This window comes from Trichosurus vulpecula, chromosome 2, assembly GCF_011100635.1.
Source record: "Trichosurus vulpecula isolate mTriVul1 chromosome 2, mTriVul1.pri, whole genome shotgun sequence".
Classification (NCBI taxonomy): Eukaryota; Metazoa; Chordata; class Mammalia; order Diprotodontia; family Phalangeridae; genus Trichosurus; species Trichosurus vulpecula.
The window spans coordinates 197,915,537-197,933,124 of record NC_050574.1 but is presented as its reverse complement, the minus strand read 5'-3'; the positions used below and the strand labels follow the sequence as shown (position 1 = coordinate 197,933,124).

Below are 17,588 nucleotides of genomic sequence, written 5' to 3'. Positions count from 1 at the left end.
TGACCATTAAACCACATTTTCTTTTTTTTTAAATTTTACAGCTGGCTCTTGCCTCTAGTAAGAGGAGAAGAAACCAGAGAATGAAGAGAAAAGAAGGAAATCAGTTTGTGTTTATCAGATAAATGGATTCATCTTTTTTCTCTTTCTTTTTCTAGGAGAGAGTTATGTATGTGGTTCAATAGAACCCTTCAAAAAACTGGAGTACACCAAGAATGTAAACCCTAACTGGTCAGTAAATGTCAAGACAACCTCTGCTTCCCGTACGGTGTCTTCACTTGCCACGGCCAAAGGCACCCCCTCGGATGTGAGGGAGAATAAGGATTTCATTCGGCCCAAATTAGTCACTATCATCAGAAGTGGCGTGAAGCCGCGTAAAGCTGTCCGGATTCTGCTCAACAAGAAGACCGCCCATTCGTTTGAGCAAGTTCTCACCGATATAACTGATGCCATCAAACTGGATTCAGGAGTGGTTAAGCGCCTGTATACCCTAGACGGGAAGCAGGTAAGTTGCTTTTGGAAATGTATTTTCTCCCAAATTCTCTGTAACTACAAGGTTTAAAAGATGAGATGTGAGACTAGGTGGGTATGTGGAAAAGTGATGTTTAAGTTGTTTCACTCTGAAGCATTCTGGAGGATTTGCCTTACATAGTTTAACAGAATTGACCATTTGGAGAGTGGTAAAATTAAATATGGGTGGAGTTTAAATAATTTTATATACATATATATATATGTATGTATATATACACACATATACACATACACATAAAAATAGGCATATATAAATGATAAATATATATGTGTACATATGTATGTTTATACACAAATGTACACATCTATAAATACATATATGTATATATTTACAATTTTAATATTATCAATCACACCCACTCCAGGGGTATGCTGGAGCCAGATCATACCAGTTCAAGAGCCAATTGTTTAAAATTTTCAGTGTGAGCATTTATACCTTAGAAATTGGAAATGCTGCAGATCAGCTTAAAATATTATTTTGTTGCTTGTCAACACTTAAGAAAGTGGTGGAGAAAATGTTAAATAATGTAGATTAAACTTAAAGTGTGTTGTGCAGATGTACTGTTTTCCATCTGAGAGAGGGTTGAAAATAATTTCCAGCACACCTCTGCCTATTATTGCTAGGAAGTAATATGAGGTCCAAGCATGGAGGTGACTCAAAGCATAACAATAGGCAGGAGATGACATGACAATTAATTTATTTGATTCAGATTAGGTATTATGTCTCTGTACCTGGGTAAATTCCAGTAAAGTGATGTGTTAAATGTTAAAGATTCTAAACACAGACCTAAAGAATGAAGAACTTCTGACTGACTGAAGTTAAAAGGTATGTTTTTATATACTATAAATTTTGTATTTAAAAAGATTGCAGTAAAAAATTATAGGTGTTTTTATTTCATATATATGCTAATGCCTCTTGACTTGAATTCGTGGGCTTGGTAATAAGACTTCATGATAACTTAGAGGGAATTGGACTGCAGGACCTCCTATCTACTTTTCATAAAGTTTCTACTAATATTAAAATTATAAGGTAATATAAGCCAACAGAAACTCCCATAAATAGAGTAAGATGTAAAAGTTGTTCCAAGAAATTAGTTTTCTTTGAAAAAAATTTAAATTAGGGCTTTCTAAACAGTTTTTGATTGACGATTGTTCTGTAAGGTTGTTACAGCTAAATATCTAAGTACCCTTTGAAAAATAATATATATTTTGCCATGGTTATTTGGAATATTTACATGAATGATACAAATTAAAAAGTCAAATGAAACTAGGGGGCCCAATTAAAATTACCATTTATCCCCCATACTGCTAAGATTTTGGATTGATTGAAATAAGGTTAACCTCTCAGAAGGATAAGCAGTTGACATCATATCCTGTAATGGCAAATTCAGAATTTTTTAATTAAAAAGAAAAGGCAGTTTTGAAATGCCATTACTCCAAGTTTTTCTTCTGGGATCTGTTCGTATAGGTTCCTAAATGTTCATGTTTTATGAATTTTACAAACAAGCACATTTAATTGAGGTTGTTTGTTTGAATTTTCACATGATTTGTGACCTTTCCACTTGCCTCATCTTTTTTTTTTCCTAACCATAACTTGAAAAAAAGTAAATATGGATGAAGAAGCCAAGTGATTATTTTTCCCAGGCTTGTTGAAGGTCTAGGTTCTAAGATCATCAATACATCGGTTAGAGTTAAACATGACTTTTGCTGATATTCAGTTATATTGAATTATAAGAAATGTAATGGAGGGAGTTCACTATTTAAAGAATCCTTTGGTGAATTCTCAGTAATGAGAACAATTGATCTCTTTCATCTAAAGTTTCTTGTTCGCTGAATAAGTGAATAGAAACCACAGGATCCATAAATTGCATATTAATAAATGTATACTCTCATTTTTGTTTGTTATAGTTGATGTACGTGACACTGATGTTCTCTTGTGACACTTTTAAAAAAAAATTTTGGTTCTCTTGACTCAGTGTTCCTAATGCTTTCTCACTTCAAAAATTCAAGTTACTTCCGGGCGTTTTATTCTGGCACCATTTTGTAAGGTGGGTAATTGGCCAGTGTAATTACCTTCTTTGTACTGGTGTTAGGTAACTCATGGTACTGAAAGGAAAAACTGATTATCTGATTTTTACTATAGTTTGTTTCAAGGACAAATTAATTTAAGTTTCCTCTGCATATGTGTACCCCTTATTAATAACACCAGCACTCCAAAGGGAAACATAATAGGTAAATGTACGTGTATGTAATAGCAGTAAAACAAATGTTCAAAAAACCAAAACAAAACCTATAACAGACATAATTAGAATCTCAAGTGCTCAAGTGTTCTCTAGTTTTATTTTTCCATTTGCCACCTTTGAATGACCTAACTTTTTAAAGTGGTTTCTCCTTGTTCTGCATCTTAATTCATGGTCTTTTCTAAGGAAAGCATCACCTTTTAACTCTTTTGGGGTCTTCTCAAATCTCTGCATACTGAGTGTAAAACAATTTTAAAGTACTCTGGCTGAGGTCCTCCCTCCAGCTCATCATGGATTTTTGTTGGTTTATATTACAAGGTGTTTTCTGGACTAAGTATTAAGATTTTGACTGCCTCATTTTCTCCAGGATCTACCTGGATTATACGTAGGTATCACAGTGGCTGCTTTTGTTCTTGTAGCCAAGCATATACTCTTTAAGACCTTCACGGTGAATAGATGTATCCCACGAAAACCACTGGGATTTTTTTTTTAAACTCCCCGCTCTCCTAGTCCTCCAAAACCATTCTCTTGTTACTGTTATTTTGTTTCTTGGAAATTCATAGTGGTGTTATGGTATGCCCCTTTCAAAGGAGTTTTCTGAGGAGTAGTGAGGAACTGCAGGGGAATTGGAGACTAAGATAGGAAGATTTTTCTGCTCTGGTGCTCAGAAAGAGCAAACCTACTTTTTCATTGACTGTGGGAGGCTTTGGTATGGCTTTTGGGAAAAGACAGATCTGCTCACATAAGCAGTTTGCTGAAGTGGCAACTGTGGACAGTCTTGGCATCATTTTAAGCAGTGGAGAGAATAAACTGTCTTTTCCCAAGGTTCCCCTCAGAGTTGTGCTCCTTTATGTCCAATAAGACATTGGCAGCTTCTGTAACCAGTTGTCTTACAGAGTCCACATTTTTCTTTAGTGAGCCTCAGCTCTCAATTGGATAGCATCCTCATGTGTTCTTCCCTCTCTCCTTTATAATTTTAGTAGTTGACATTTATAGAGCAATTTGAGGTTTGCAGAATGTTTTGCATATGTAAACTGATTTGAGTTAGTTTTTTAAAAAGAAATCACGTGAACCTAAAGGATTAACTCATGAAGAATTTCTACAAGTTGAATTTCTTATAGAATCTTTGGAAGTAAAATTCTTTGGTAGTGGCCATATCACTTAGATCAAATTGTGTTGTAGAATTTAGGTCTTACATAAGTGACCAGGGGAGTCAATTCAACAAATATTTATTAAGCAACTCCAGCATAAAAAGTCCTGTATTGCTTGCTGAGAGAAAGAGAAAAAAAATAAATAAAACATTATCCTCTGACCTCCAGGAGCATCTGATTGGAGATAAGCAAAGTGGCACACTAATATTACTCCAGTCAGCATGAACCCATGGATAATCTGTTTGCTTTGGGATCCCTGACGATAGTTTCGTTAATATCTATTGATGGGGCAGCAAGGTGCTACAATGGGTAGAGCGCTGGGCCTAGAGTCAAGACTCATCTTCCTGAGTTCAAATCTGATCTCAAGACACTTACTAGCTGTGTGACCCTGGGTGAGTCACTTAACCCAGTTTTCCTTAGTTTACATTTCTGTAAAATGCACTGGGGAAGGAAATGGCAAACCACTCCAGTATCTCTACCAAGAGCATCCCAGATGGGCTTATGAAGAGTTGGACATGACCGAAAGAGATTGAACAATAGTTTCTGTTTGTTTGACATCATGGCTGTAGATGATCATGTACGTGAAGCTGAAAATTTAGTAAGAAATCATGACATATCTTTTCCAGTTTCACTCCCCTTCTAGCAACTTTGAACACTGTGTGATGATAGTAACTTGATGAGCAAGAACAAGCAATGGAAGGAGGAATGTGGCAATATTTACGTTCTTATTGTCCTGGTACCTTGAAAAAGAAAGATCCTTTCTCTAGCTGAGGGCTACCTTTCCCAGTATCTTCCTTTTTATATTGGTTAAAGAATCTGAAAATCAAGGAGGTTTTTTTTTTGCCTTGTCTCTTCTCTGTGTCTTCCCCACCCCAGTCCAGCTTTAGTCTTTAGTACTTTCTCTGCTGGTGGCATGAGTAATCTGCCAAAAAACCTCTTTGTCCAGATGGCATTTGCCGTGTGATTATTTTTCTTAAGTGATTAAAGTCAGCTCAAACTGTACATGATTGCTAGAAAGAAAACATGGCACATCTCCTAACTTCCAACAACGTGTACAGGGGCATCTGTGGCCTTTTTGGGGAGTGAAAAATCCTGCTGCTTTGAGCCATTAAATCTTCCAAATCTGTGATTATTGGATCTTTCCTTACAAATGTAAAGAGCAACAAATCTCTAAGCAGCCTAACCCAAGAAAGTACCTTAGCATAAGAATCACTAATAAAGCTCTCCACAAGTTGTTTTTTTTAATAGAGCTATAAGAAAGTAGGCCTCCATCTCTTCTTACTTCTCTCCCTCTTTTTGGGACAAAAGTCTGATCAGAGATATATTTTTGTCTGAGAGATACTTATTATTTATACATATAACCATGTTCTTTACTCACCCATACTAATCTACAGAGAGAAGCTGCAATCTGTAATATTGGGAAGTGCAAGAATTTAAAAATCTTTAGCTTGGAAAGAACCAAATTGGTTTTTTTTTATAGCTGTGGCTTTGGGGGGCAATCATGAAATATAAGATAGATATTTTAAATTGCATGAAGTCAAAAAGCTTCTGCAAGAACAAAATTGACATAACTAGGATAAGAAGGGAAATGGCTGACTGGGAGAAAAAATCTTTTTCATCTGGGGTATTAGTACGAATCTAGAAGACTAAAAACCATTCTCCAATAAAGCTATGATCAAATAGTTATCAAAAGGAGAACTGTGAGCTATTGACAACCACGTGGAAGACTGATCCAGGTCCCTAAGAATACAAGTGCAAACAACTCCAAGGTTTCACTTCATACCCAGAAAATTGTTGAAGATGACAAAAGATAGAAATAATCAGAGTTGGAGAATTTGTGGAAAGTTGGGTATTGGTCCAACCTGACTGGAAAGTAATTTGGAACCGAGCTAAAAAAGAGACTAAAACGTCTATTCTCATTGACCTTGAGATCTCATGGCTAGGAACATACCCCACAGAATTAAATGATTTTTTTTAACAGTCCCGCATACACCCAAATCTTCATAGTAGCACTTTTTTTGCAGTAGGAAAGGAATGAAAGCAAATTAGATACCTGCCATTTGGGGAACGGCTAAAGAGACTGTCCACGAATTGATACAATAATAGTGCATTGTAAGAAAACAGTGAATATGAGGAATACAGGAAAAGTTACATGAATGTATGAATAGTGAGGTAAGGTGACCCAGGAGAACAATATATAGGATGATTGCAATGGTTTAAAAGTAAAGAACGGCAGCAAAAGAGTAGAAACCAAGTGCTATATAATTATAATAATCAAGCTTGACTCCCTTCTCCCCTATTTCTCCTCAGTATGTATAGTTTTGATTCTTCAGTAATTGTGATCTTCTATGATTCATAGTGATAATGCAACGGTGGAAGAATACGGGTGACAAAAAGATGGGATTTTGTCTCAGGAAGCAGCTTGCAGATTGCTGAAAAGACTATATAATTTCCCAAATGGAATCAAGCTTATTCTCTTTTTCCTATTCAGTTCTGGACCCATCTCATTGTCTGTCTTCAGTGTCTGTTCAGTATATGTGCTGAATTACCAAATTATATCAAAGCTTGGACAACAGACAATCATCATCCATTTGGGATTTTTCTGTATGAATTGTTAGGCTGAACTCTTCTAAATGGTTGTGAATCTTTAATATTAAAGAGTTTCTATAGTGTTCTGGGTCTTGATGAAAGGAACTCAGTGTCATTCACAGACAGTATCATCTGTAGGACATCATCATTTACAGGGAATCTCTCTTCTCTTTGGATTCTGTGCTACATGACATTAGTAGACAACCTTGATAAGCATTCATCTCTTTGTTTTGTGAATCGTTTGATAGTAGTAATCAGAGGAGTTAACGACTGTATCTATCATACAGTCTGCATCTTAGCACATGAGAGCTTTCAAGTCTATATTTTGTTCCTTGAAACCAAATTATTTTTATAGTCAACAAAGAATAAGCATAATAGATTCTTGTTTTTTTTTTTTTTTGCACGTTTCAGTCAATTGTATGATTGTGAAAGTGTGGGCTGCAGTAGAATATAATATAGAAGAAACTTCCTATTCCTGACTCAGTGTTTCAGCAAGTGTTTCTGAGCTATGCCTAGCTCAGGTCAATAGACTGTAAGTTTACGTTTGATATTGGAACAAAATGAGATAGTCATAGGTCATTCAACATTTTAACAAAATGAGATTTACTTAGCACAGCAGGAGACAGACATTCAACAATGATGTGCATTGAGAACACATCAAATTGATTTCGCTGAGCAAAGCTCCCTTGTCTGAGTTGCCCATCACTTTCCATCAGTCTAGTCTCAGAGAGTACTTGGAGCTCTTCCTGGCTATTTTGTAATCCAGAAATGATGTCAACAGCTTGCGCCTTTATTCCCCTGAGCCATTTATGTCTCAAGGATTGTCTCAGTACCTTTTCAGGAAAAAATAGCCTACCTTGCATGGAGACAGGGGTTAGGAAATTGATCCCACCGAAGCGAGGATGTCCTTAGTGTCTGTGTATATTATATTCATAAAGATTTTATAGATGTAGAAAAATAGTATAATTATTTATGTAGTCTCAATTGCCTTTTCAGTTTTATGCCGAATTTTTTTAGTTTAGTATATTCCCATTTCAGATTTCCTGAGAAATTGATTTTTCAATGCCATCAGAAATTGTAATGCTATCTTTATTGCTTTAATTTATTACTATTTTTATTATTGTAAAAGCTCATATTTGTAGAGCATTTTATGATTTACAGGGGCTTTCAAAACCAAAAAGGCAATTGAGAGTACATAATTTACAACAATTTTGTGAAGCAGACAATGGAAGTAATATCCTTCATTTACAGATCAAAAAACTGAGAAGACTTACAGATGTATGGTAATCATGAAATAGTTTAATAATAAGACCCTTAAAAGTAGCCACTATAACTCTTGCATTGTGTCTGTATAATATTATATATGTTGGCATACATATTTTATATGTTGCTATACATCCTGTGTTTTTATGTTTAAAATCATTTTTATGATGTGCAAAAAAGAATCTATAAATGGTATTGTTTCAGAATAGATACTTTTAGGTTGGGTTTAACAAAAACAAAACACATTAAAATTAGCGATCACCTACCTTTCACAGTTATTGATAAGGGGAGAATTCTCAGCAAGGGATAGGGATTAGTGATCACAAAATATGGGATAATTTCAATAATATGAAAGTGAAAAAGGGCAGCTGGGTGGTACAGTGGATAGAGTGCAGAGCCTGGAGTCAGGAAGACTCATCTTCATGAGTTCAAATGTAGCCTCAGACACTTCATAGCAGTGTGACCATGGACAAGTCACTTAACCCAGTTTACCTCGGTTTCCTCATCTGTAAAATAAGCTGGAGAATGAAATGGCAAACTGCTCCAGTATCTTTGCCCAAAAAAACCCAAATGGGGTCACAGTCAGACACAACTGAAAATGACTGTACAACAGCAACAAAAAAACTTTTACACGAACAAAATTAGTAGCTATGATAAGATCAGGGAAGTCATTGATTGGAAGGAAAACCTGAGCTTTAGATGTTTGATAAGGGTCTGATATTTAAGTTACATGTTTCTGTTCTCCAAATAGATCAAAGCTATTAAGCAATGGATAAGTGGTCAAAAGATATAATGATAATTCATATTTATATAGAGCTTCAAGGTTTGCAGATTGCTTTTTGCATGTTATCTGACATGAATGGAATATTCAATTACAAACTAGTAAAATCAAATAAGATAATAATTGTAAAGCACTTAGCACAGTTCATGGCACATAGTAAGTTCTATAGAAATGTTAGTAATTATTTTTGTTGTTGTTAATTATTTTTAAAATCACATGAAATCACCAATAAGAGAAATTCTTGTCAAAACAATTCTGAGATTTTAACACTTGCCCAACAAACTGGCAGAGAAGATGACAGATAGAAATAACATTGGAGAGACTGCAGAAAGTCGATGCATTCACTGTTGGTGGCACTGTGAATTGGTCAGATCATTCTGGAAAGCAATTTAAAATCAGGCTTAAAAGGTGACTGAAATGTCCATACTCTTTTATCTAGAGATTCCATTTCTCTGTATATTCCCAAGAAGGTCTAAGAGGGAAATAAAGGTCCCAAATATAACAAATGTTTGTAACAGCTTGCTTTGTGGTAGCAAAAAAAAAAAAAACCCAAAACAAAACCAGGAAATAAAGTACATGCCCATAAATTAGAAAATAGCTAAAGCAACTGTACTGTATTTCTATAAAGAAATATTATTGTTCCCTGAGAAATGGCAAGGTTGAATTCAGAAGAATATGGACTCATATGACCTTATTTCATGAAGCAGATTGAAGTGAGCAGAACCTGGTAAACTATTATAAGCAATGTTTTCAGCACTAGGAAAAAAAAAGACTGGGGGGGAGGGAAGGGAAAGGGGTTAAATTCCGTATAATTGTAATGACTAAGCTTGACCCCTGAAAAGACCTGAGAAAATGGACTTCCCTCCTCTCTTTGTGGAAATGACATTTGAAGATTCAGTAATACTACATATACTGTCACATGCGGCTTATGTGTTTGTTGGTTTTGTTTATGCCTTTGCTCTCTTCATTTTAAGTCTTTGTTACAATCAATGCCTTGCTAAGTAGAGGGGAAGAGAGGGATACTTTTTTTTGTGGGGGGGAAAGGTGATGTAAAAGTAAAAAGTGTGATTAGAAAAGATCAATTTTGAACAAAAGAAAATAGATCACATTTACGTTTCACTTTACCTTTCAGTCTTCCTGTAATCTATGAGGTAGGTCTGGCAGATACTGTTATTCTCCTGTTAGAGATGAGTAAACTGAGGATCTAAACCTAATTTACTTGCCCAGTATAATGTGACTAGCAAGTGACTGATCTCCTGGCTTTAAGATTATATACTTAATGTGCATATCCTCATGTTCTGTAATGTTTCGAACATCTTAAATCAAAAAATGAATTGTTAAGATAGCACTCTTTTGAAACTTGATTTGTCATTAATTAGAAAGTGTAAACATTGGAGAAAGGATATCTTGCGTGTGAGGAAATTTAAAATGTGGATCTCTTTGTTTAGACCTTCTCCATTCCTGAATGTAGGGTTTTTGGCTATTGTGGAATTGTTATGTTACATGTTATGAAAGTGCACATGACCCCTTTCAGAGCTGTTTGACATACTGTTGCTTTTTACATAAATTACTTTGACAGCTACATAAATTAAAACTGAATTTTCCCTCAAAATATGGCACATATTCAGATTTTCATATGACATTAAAGATCTTAATTGAGTCTTAGTAATTCTAGAAGTAGTTTATCTGCTTTCAAATAAGAAAGAACTTAAAATAGTTCTGCCAGTAGATCTGGGCAATGGAAATTTTCATTGTGATATAATATACTACTTTAGATGATAGCTCCTATAGTTATGTAGGTCTTTGGTCTCATGCCTGTCTTGTGGTAATAGCTGCTTCCTCAATATCAAGAGGGTTACCATCATTGGTGGTAGCATAGTGCAATGAAAATTGTGTTCTATTTGGAGTCAAAGAATCTGAATTCAAATCTGTTCTCTGATACTTAGAATCTGTGTGAATTTTGGTTATTTAATTAACCTGCCTATTCCTCAGTTTCTTTACCTGTGAAGTGAGAAGAATGGACTATATGACATTCTTAGATCCCTTCTATCTCCAAATCAATAATCTTTCTGAAAATTCCTTTCATGTAACAGTTGTCTTCCCTGACAATGTACATTGTGATGTGTATAGTATATTTTATGGAATTGTTGAGTTGTTTTCAGTCATGTCTGACTTTTTGTGACCCCCATTTGAGTTTTTTTTGACAGATACTGGAGTAGTTTGCCATTTCCTTCTCCACCTTATTTCCTCACAGATGAGGAAACTGAGGCAAACAGGGTCACACAGCTATTGTCTGAGGCCAGATTTGATCTCAGGAAGATGAGTCTTTTCTCACTTCAGGCCCAGCACTCTATCTACTGAGCCCCATGGAACTGACTATTTCCACCCAAGTTAGCTAATAAGTGGATTTTTGTGAACTGAATCCTATCTTCCTATTGTCTTTGATTCTAAAAGCATATATATTTTCTTATAGAGATTTCCAGTGGATTCAGTTGGAATTTTTTTTTAATTAAGAAAGTTATGATGGCAAAGTTCCCCATGCTATGCTGAATCTTAGATACTGTGAAGGATTTTATCAGATTTCCCTAACTTTGAGAGATTTCCCTCAGCCTTTTAACTTTTTCCTTCTTTAAATATGCCAGGGGGAACAATGTGAAAATATCTATGTATGTATGTGTGTATATGTGTGTTTGTATATACAATCAGATAGGTAGATGGATTGATCGATAAATATGCTATATACTAAGGGAAGGCATGGGGGGGTGGCTAGGAAGGGAGACCTGGAAATGCCTCTTGCAGGAAGTGAGATTTGAGCTCAGTCTTGAAGGAGGCCAGGGAAGTCAGTACGTGGAGATGGGGTAAAGAGCATTTCAGTCATGGGGATTGTTGTTTGCTTTTCATTCTCAAAGAGGACCATCCAGGCACTGGGAAGACATGGAGTTGGGAGATTATATGTGAGGCAAGCACAGTTGTATCATAAAGTGTACAGAAGGAAGAAAAAGTGTAAGAAAACTGGAAAAGTGGGAAAAGGCCAGGTTATCAAGGGTTTTAAAAGCCAAAGGAGATTTTATATTTGATTCTGGAGGTAATAGGTAGACAATGGAATTTGAGTAGAAAGTGATTTAATCAGAACTATGCTTCAGGAAAATCGTTTTGGCAGCTGAGTGGAGGACAGATTAGAGTGAGGAGAGACAGGGAGGCCAGGGTGGGACAGGGGTCATCTAGAAGCTTATTGTGATGGTCCAAGTGGGAGGTGAGGTGAACCTGCACCAGAGTGGCTATTGTAGGAGTGGCTAAAGGATGTATACAAGAAGCACTGGGAACGTAGAAAGGACAACACTTGGATATTGATTGAATATGTAGCCTGAGTGGCAAGAAGCAGTTGGAGATGACACCGAGATTGACCCTAGGTAACTGGGAGAATGGTGGTGCCCTCAACAGAAACAGAAAATTTGTACAGAGGGAGAGGGGTTTTTCCTTCCTTTTTTTTTTGAGGAGGTGGGAATGGTAAAATAATAAGTTCTTGTTTCGACACGTTGAGCTTAAAATGTCTTTGGCACATCCAGTTTGAGATATCCAGAAAGGCAGCTGGTTATATGGGACTGGGCTCAGGAGAGAAGTTAGGGTTAGATATATAGATCTGGAAATCTTCTGCAGAGATAATTAAATCCATGGGACCTGATGAGATCACTAAGCAACATAGTTTAGAGCAGAGTCAGCAAATTGTCGACCAAGGGCCAATTGGCATGCTTCCTGTTTTTGTATGGTCCGTGAGTGAAGACCAGTTTTAACATTTTTAAATAAAGTTTTATTGTGTTTTAAAATGTAAAAAAAAAATGAACAATATTCTTAGCTCTTTGGCCATACAAAATTAGGCGGTGGCCTGGATTTGGCTTGTAGGCCATGTTTGGCTGATCCCCAGTTTCTAACTTTTTTATATCATGAACCCTTTTGGAAATCTTAGTGAGGCCTGTGAACTCCTTCAAAATAATGTTTTTAAGTGCATAAAATAGAATACATATCCATATATAAAGGAATCTATTAAAGTACGCTTGTAAAAATATGAAATAAAACAAGGTCGTGTCACTCCAGGTTAAGAACTCCTGGACAGAGATATAGGAGATATCCTTGCTTGGTAGGTATAGTTGGTAGGCATCTTTGTCTCTTCTGGATGAAGATCTAGCAAAGGAGACTGAGAAAGACTAGTCAGACAAGAAGGAGGAGAAGAGAGAGGTGTGCAGTGTCATCAAAACTTAGGAGAGAGGATCCAGAAGAAGAAGCTAATTGATAATTTTAAGTGCTGCAGAATAGGTCAAGAAGTTTGAGGTTTGAGAAAAGGTCATTTTAAATGTGACAATTAAGAGATCACTGGTAACTCTGGAGAGAACGGTTTCAGTTATATGATTAGTTGTATGTAAGCCAGACTACAAAGGGCTCAGAAGTAAGACAAGAGGAAGGATAAGGTAAGGGGGTTCATGGAAGTATAGATTTAGAAGAGAAATGGACCTAATGGCCTGACCCTCAAATTTTACAGATGAACATAGTTATATTTTGGGATATTTGTGCAATATCTTATAGGTATTAAGAAACAGAGGTGGGATTTGAACCCAGGTCTTATGGTTCTTCACCCAGTATTCTAATCATTGTACCACACTGCTTTTTGCTTGAGGCATGTTAAATTTTGTTATATCTGTGCATATGTCCAGTAGGCTACCTTAGCATGCCAGAGTGAAGACTCAGATGATGACAACTTTAATCAGTCTACTAATGGGACATTGATAACAACTTAGTCTATTCTTCTTTTTCTCCACTTGATTGCTTTTTTCCTTTTATTTTTAGTTTACAATATTAGTTTCATAAGCTTTTTGAGTTCCAAATTTTCCTCCTCCCCCCTCCACAGCATGCAATCCGATGTAGGCGCTACATAAAAATTCACATTGAACATTTTCACATTAGGAGTGTTGCAAAGAAGAATTATAACCAATGGAATGAACCATGAGAAAGAAGAAACAAAGCAAAAAAGAGAGAGCAAATAGTTCGCTTCAATCTGTATTCAGACTCTAATTCTTTCTCTGGATGTGGATGGCATTTTCCATCATAAGCCTTTTGGGGTTGTCTTAGAACCTTGCATTGCTGAGAAGAGCCAAGTCAATCAAAGTTAGTCATCGCGTCAAAGTTAGTCAATGTGTCTGTAGCTGTGTACAATGTTCTCCTGGTTCTGCTGTCCTCACTCAGCATCAGTTCATATATGTCTTTCCAGGTTTTTCTGAAGTCCGTCTGCTCATTACTTCTTTTATAGCACAATAGTATTCCATTACATTCATATACCACAATTTGTTCAGCCATTCCTCAATTGATGGGCATCCCCTCAATTTCCAGTTCTTTGCCACCACAAAAAGACCTGTTATAAGTACCTTTGTACATGTGGGTCCTTTAATCTAGTCTATTCTTAATGCATCAGCTTATCGGCTCTTCCTTCTTCATTAAAGTAGCAGTGACCATAAATGATCTCACCTACCATCTTTATAGCATGAAAATCATGAAAAATGAACCTCAAATCAAGTGGAGGAAAGCAGAGACATTATTTGAGAGTCTTAAATTAATCTTCTGAGTCAAGACAATTGCTCTTAATCTTTCCACCACTGCCTAGGCCTTCTAGTGAATTAGGAGAATTAATTAATAATTCTTAACTGTGATTTTTATATAGCTTTGGTGACTGGCTGATAAGAAGTTTTGGAGTGAAAGGTATTTGTCCTGGCTAATTATTCACAGTTCCCCAAGTCCAGCAATTGAAGGAGTGGATGACATTATGGTGAAATATATTGCAGCAGATTTTTTTGATTATTTTTAATCTTTTGAAACTGAAGTGACTAGAAGGCCACTTCTCAAATGAAAATGGGAATCTGTTTTTTTAAGTCTGTACTATTTTTTAAAGCATACTTTCCATAGTAGTAAATTGGATAGGATTACATTTGTAGAGCTTAACAAAATTAATTTGCTTTGTACATTGGGCAGTAAAATCATGTGAGGTGCGTGATTTGAGATTATCCAGTATTAGCAAGAGAAGTGAGGAGGTGTTAAGAGAGCCTCTAATGGTACTTGGTGCTTAGCATAATGCCTGGCACATAATAGACACACTTTATAAGTGTTTATTGACTGACTGAACGACTGACTCAATGACTTTAAGTCACCAGTCTCGAATGAGCCCTACTCCTAGAACACTGAAAGAATTTTCAGACATGATTCCTGGGCTCTTTTCAGTGCTTCTGGAAAGACTGTGGAAAATGTGGCAGGGATTGAAGTACTAGAGCTGAGGCAAAAAATCGGATACAATCTCAGGCTTTGTTAAGAGAGGTTTAGTGTCCAAAACAAGGGATCTGGTAGTACTGCTTTACTCTCCTCTGGTCAGACCACACCTGAATCTTATTTTGTCTGATTATAGAAACATAGATTTAGAATTGTAAGGGGACTTAGAGCCCAACAAGTTTAGTGTCCTTATTCTGCAGATGAGGAAACTGAGGCACAAAGGGGTCATGTGACTGACCCAAGGTCCCACACACAGCTCATAGTGTTTGAGATAGGATTTAAACCCATGTCTTTCTGACTCCATATCCAGTATCCTATACACTTGTCATTTTCATCACCAGGGTCTAAGATGGACATCGATAAGCTTCTTCTCCAGGTCAGAGAAAGGGCAGCCAGGATGGTGAGAAGACTAGAGAACATGCCATGGTTGGTTGAAACCAAGTGAGCCGGCTAACTATCAATGTTGAGAAGGCATATACAAAAATGATGAGTTTCTAGTAGGGTTGTCATATTTACACTTGTGTATTCTGCTTGACCTAAGAGTTCAGAAACAGGAGAAACGAGGAGAAGTTCTAGAAAGAAAGATTTTAGCTTAAAGTAAGGAAGTACTGCCTGATAGTTAGACCTTTCCAAAAGTGGACTAGATTCCTTCAAAAATTAGTGACTTCTCTGATAATGGAGGCTCCAAAGAAAAGGCATGTGTTCCACAAATACTTGTTGGGCATGCAATAGAAGGCGTTGAGCCATCAGTTGGAAAAGAAGCTTTTTTCCAATCATGAGATTCTTTTATATTCTTTTTCTTTAAGAAAGGGTAACACTTATATGTGCTTTTGTCAGACTACCCTATTGTGGATACTCATCTGGTGGTTGATACTTAGCTTTAGTGTGCACTGGAGTTTAGTAAAAGTTATGACCCTTGTTAGGAATGTTGGTGTATCACTAATACTTGGAAAAATAATTCTTTTTTTCAGTTAGTAACTTGGTAAAGTCATAGATGAATACCTTTCTAAACTTATGTAAGTGCTAAACTCTAAATATTTTTTTTCAAAATGTTTGAAAACATAGGCCTAACAGTGGGTTGTTAACACCAGGAAGTTTGAGCTTTGAAAATCAGTCACCAGCTCTCTTTTGATAATATCTTTAAGTGACCCTCATTGAGTTCTGGACCTCTGATTTTTTTGGTAGAGAGAACTCCTGATGAGCAATGTCCTTCTATCAATGGACAAAGGCACCTTCTCTGTAATCTATAGTTTTAGAGAGTTGCCTGAGGCATTGAGAGATTAAGTGATTTACCCAGGTCCACACAACCAATATGTTAGAGGCAGGACTTGAACTCAGACCTTTCTGACTGTAGCATTGACTGTAAAATATGCCATGATGCCTCTCAGAGTTCTAGACATCTTGAGAATTTGCTGTCCTGGGCTGCCTTGGTTAAGGACACATCTTATGCTATTAATCATCATTTGCCTGATAGTAATAGCAATTGTATACTTGTCTCATGTCCAATAGTAAAGTGTAAGCTCCCTGACGGAAGGGACTATGTGTTATTCATCTTCATATATCACAGCACCTAATACCTTGTATATGGTGATTTCCCAATAAAGGCAATAGTCAATCAGTCAAGCATTTATTGATGACTTGCTATGTGGCAGGCACTATGGCAGGCGCTGGGGATATGAAGAAAGGCAAAAGTATAGTCTGTGCCCTCCAGAGGGAGATAACATGTATATTACTGTGTAGATATCTACATATTTTCATAATTACTAGAGCTGGATGGGACCTTATCGATAATCTAATCTCTTTCACTTTCATTGAGGGAAATGAAGCCAAGCTAGGTTAAGTTATTTGTCAAAGATAGTGACTAGTTAGTTGTGAATCCAGGTGGATACTGGAGTACACAGCCCTTTTCCTGCCTCCAAATCCCATGTTTGTCAGTAAGTCAACACGAATTTACTTAAGTGATCGGCAATGTGTAAAGCATTTTTTCCACTACATTGTGCTACCACTACTAGGTTTGAAGTGGCAGCTAAGAGATGTTTTAAGTTAAAGGACTAGAAGTGACTTGAGGAATACATTTCTGATCTGTATGGTCTATATGAAAAATGCTAAAACAAGTCATCCTAGACATACAAAGATTAGTAGGCTATTCCAGGTTTCCAGAATGGAAAACACATTTATGTAACCATTGCCAAGATGATTGAATGGAACCGTTGCGCCTTTGAATGAGACCAGTAAGGAAAGTAATAAACACAATGGAGAAATTCAACAAAAGTGTATAAGCCTCACTCTTTTTTAAAGGGAGAGAATATGACAGAATCTCAAAGATGTAAAGGATTTTAGAGGCCATCTTTTCCAAGTAATATAATACATAACAAAGGGCAAGAAATAAATAGCTAAGAATACCATGCAGTATTCAGATGATTCAGAGATGTGCCTGGGAGCCTGAGTATGGCACCTGTTACATGGCTGTGAGACTTAGACTTGTCATCGATATAAATTTTCATTTTTTGAGCAGTTTCATTAACACCATCTTTATGCCAGAATTAACATCAGGGGGTGAAATAGGATGATCGGCAACGGTATTCTGGAAAGCAGCCAATTCATTAGCATAGCATTTGTGTTCACTGCAATTCAGCTCCCTTGGGCTGACTATATATGGAAAATGGATGATGGCTGGGTATGGAATCAGCTCCTGTACAGTGAGCAAAAATGTGATGCCTAGAAGAACAG

General features: G+C 36.5%; 1 protein-coding gene across 3 annotated transcripts in view; it reads left to right on the top strand.

Annotated features, from left to right (window-relative positions):
• The window catches only part of DCLK1 (doublecortin like kinase 1), a 431,729-nt gene that overhangs the window by 35,136 nt on the left and 379,005 nt on the right, over positions 1-17,588 (top strand). For all 3 annotated transcript variants that reach the window (XM_036743476.1, XM_036743477.1, XM_036743479.1), the window contains exon 3: positions 156-502. In XM_036743476.1, coding sequence (XP_036599371.1) covers positions 156-502 — 347 coding nt within the window. The remainder of the gene's footprint in view (positions 1-155; positions 503-17,588) is intronic.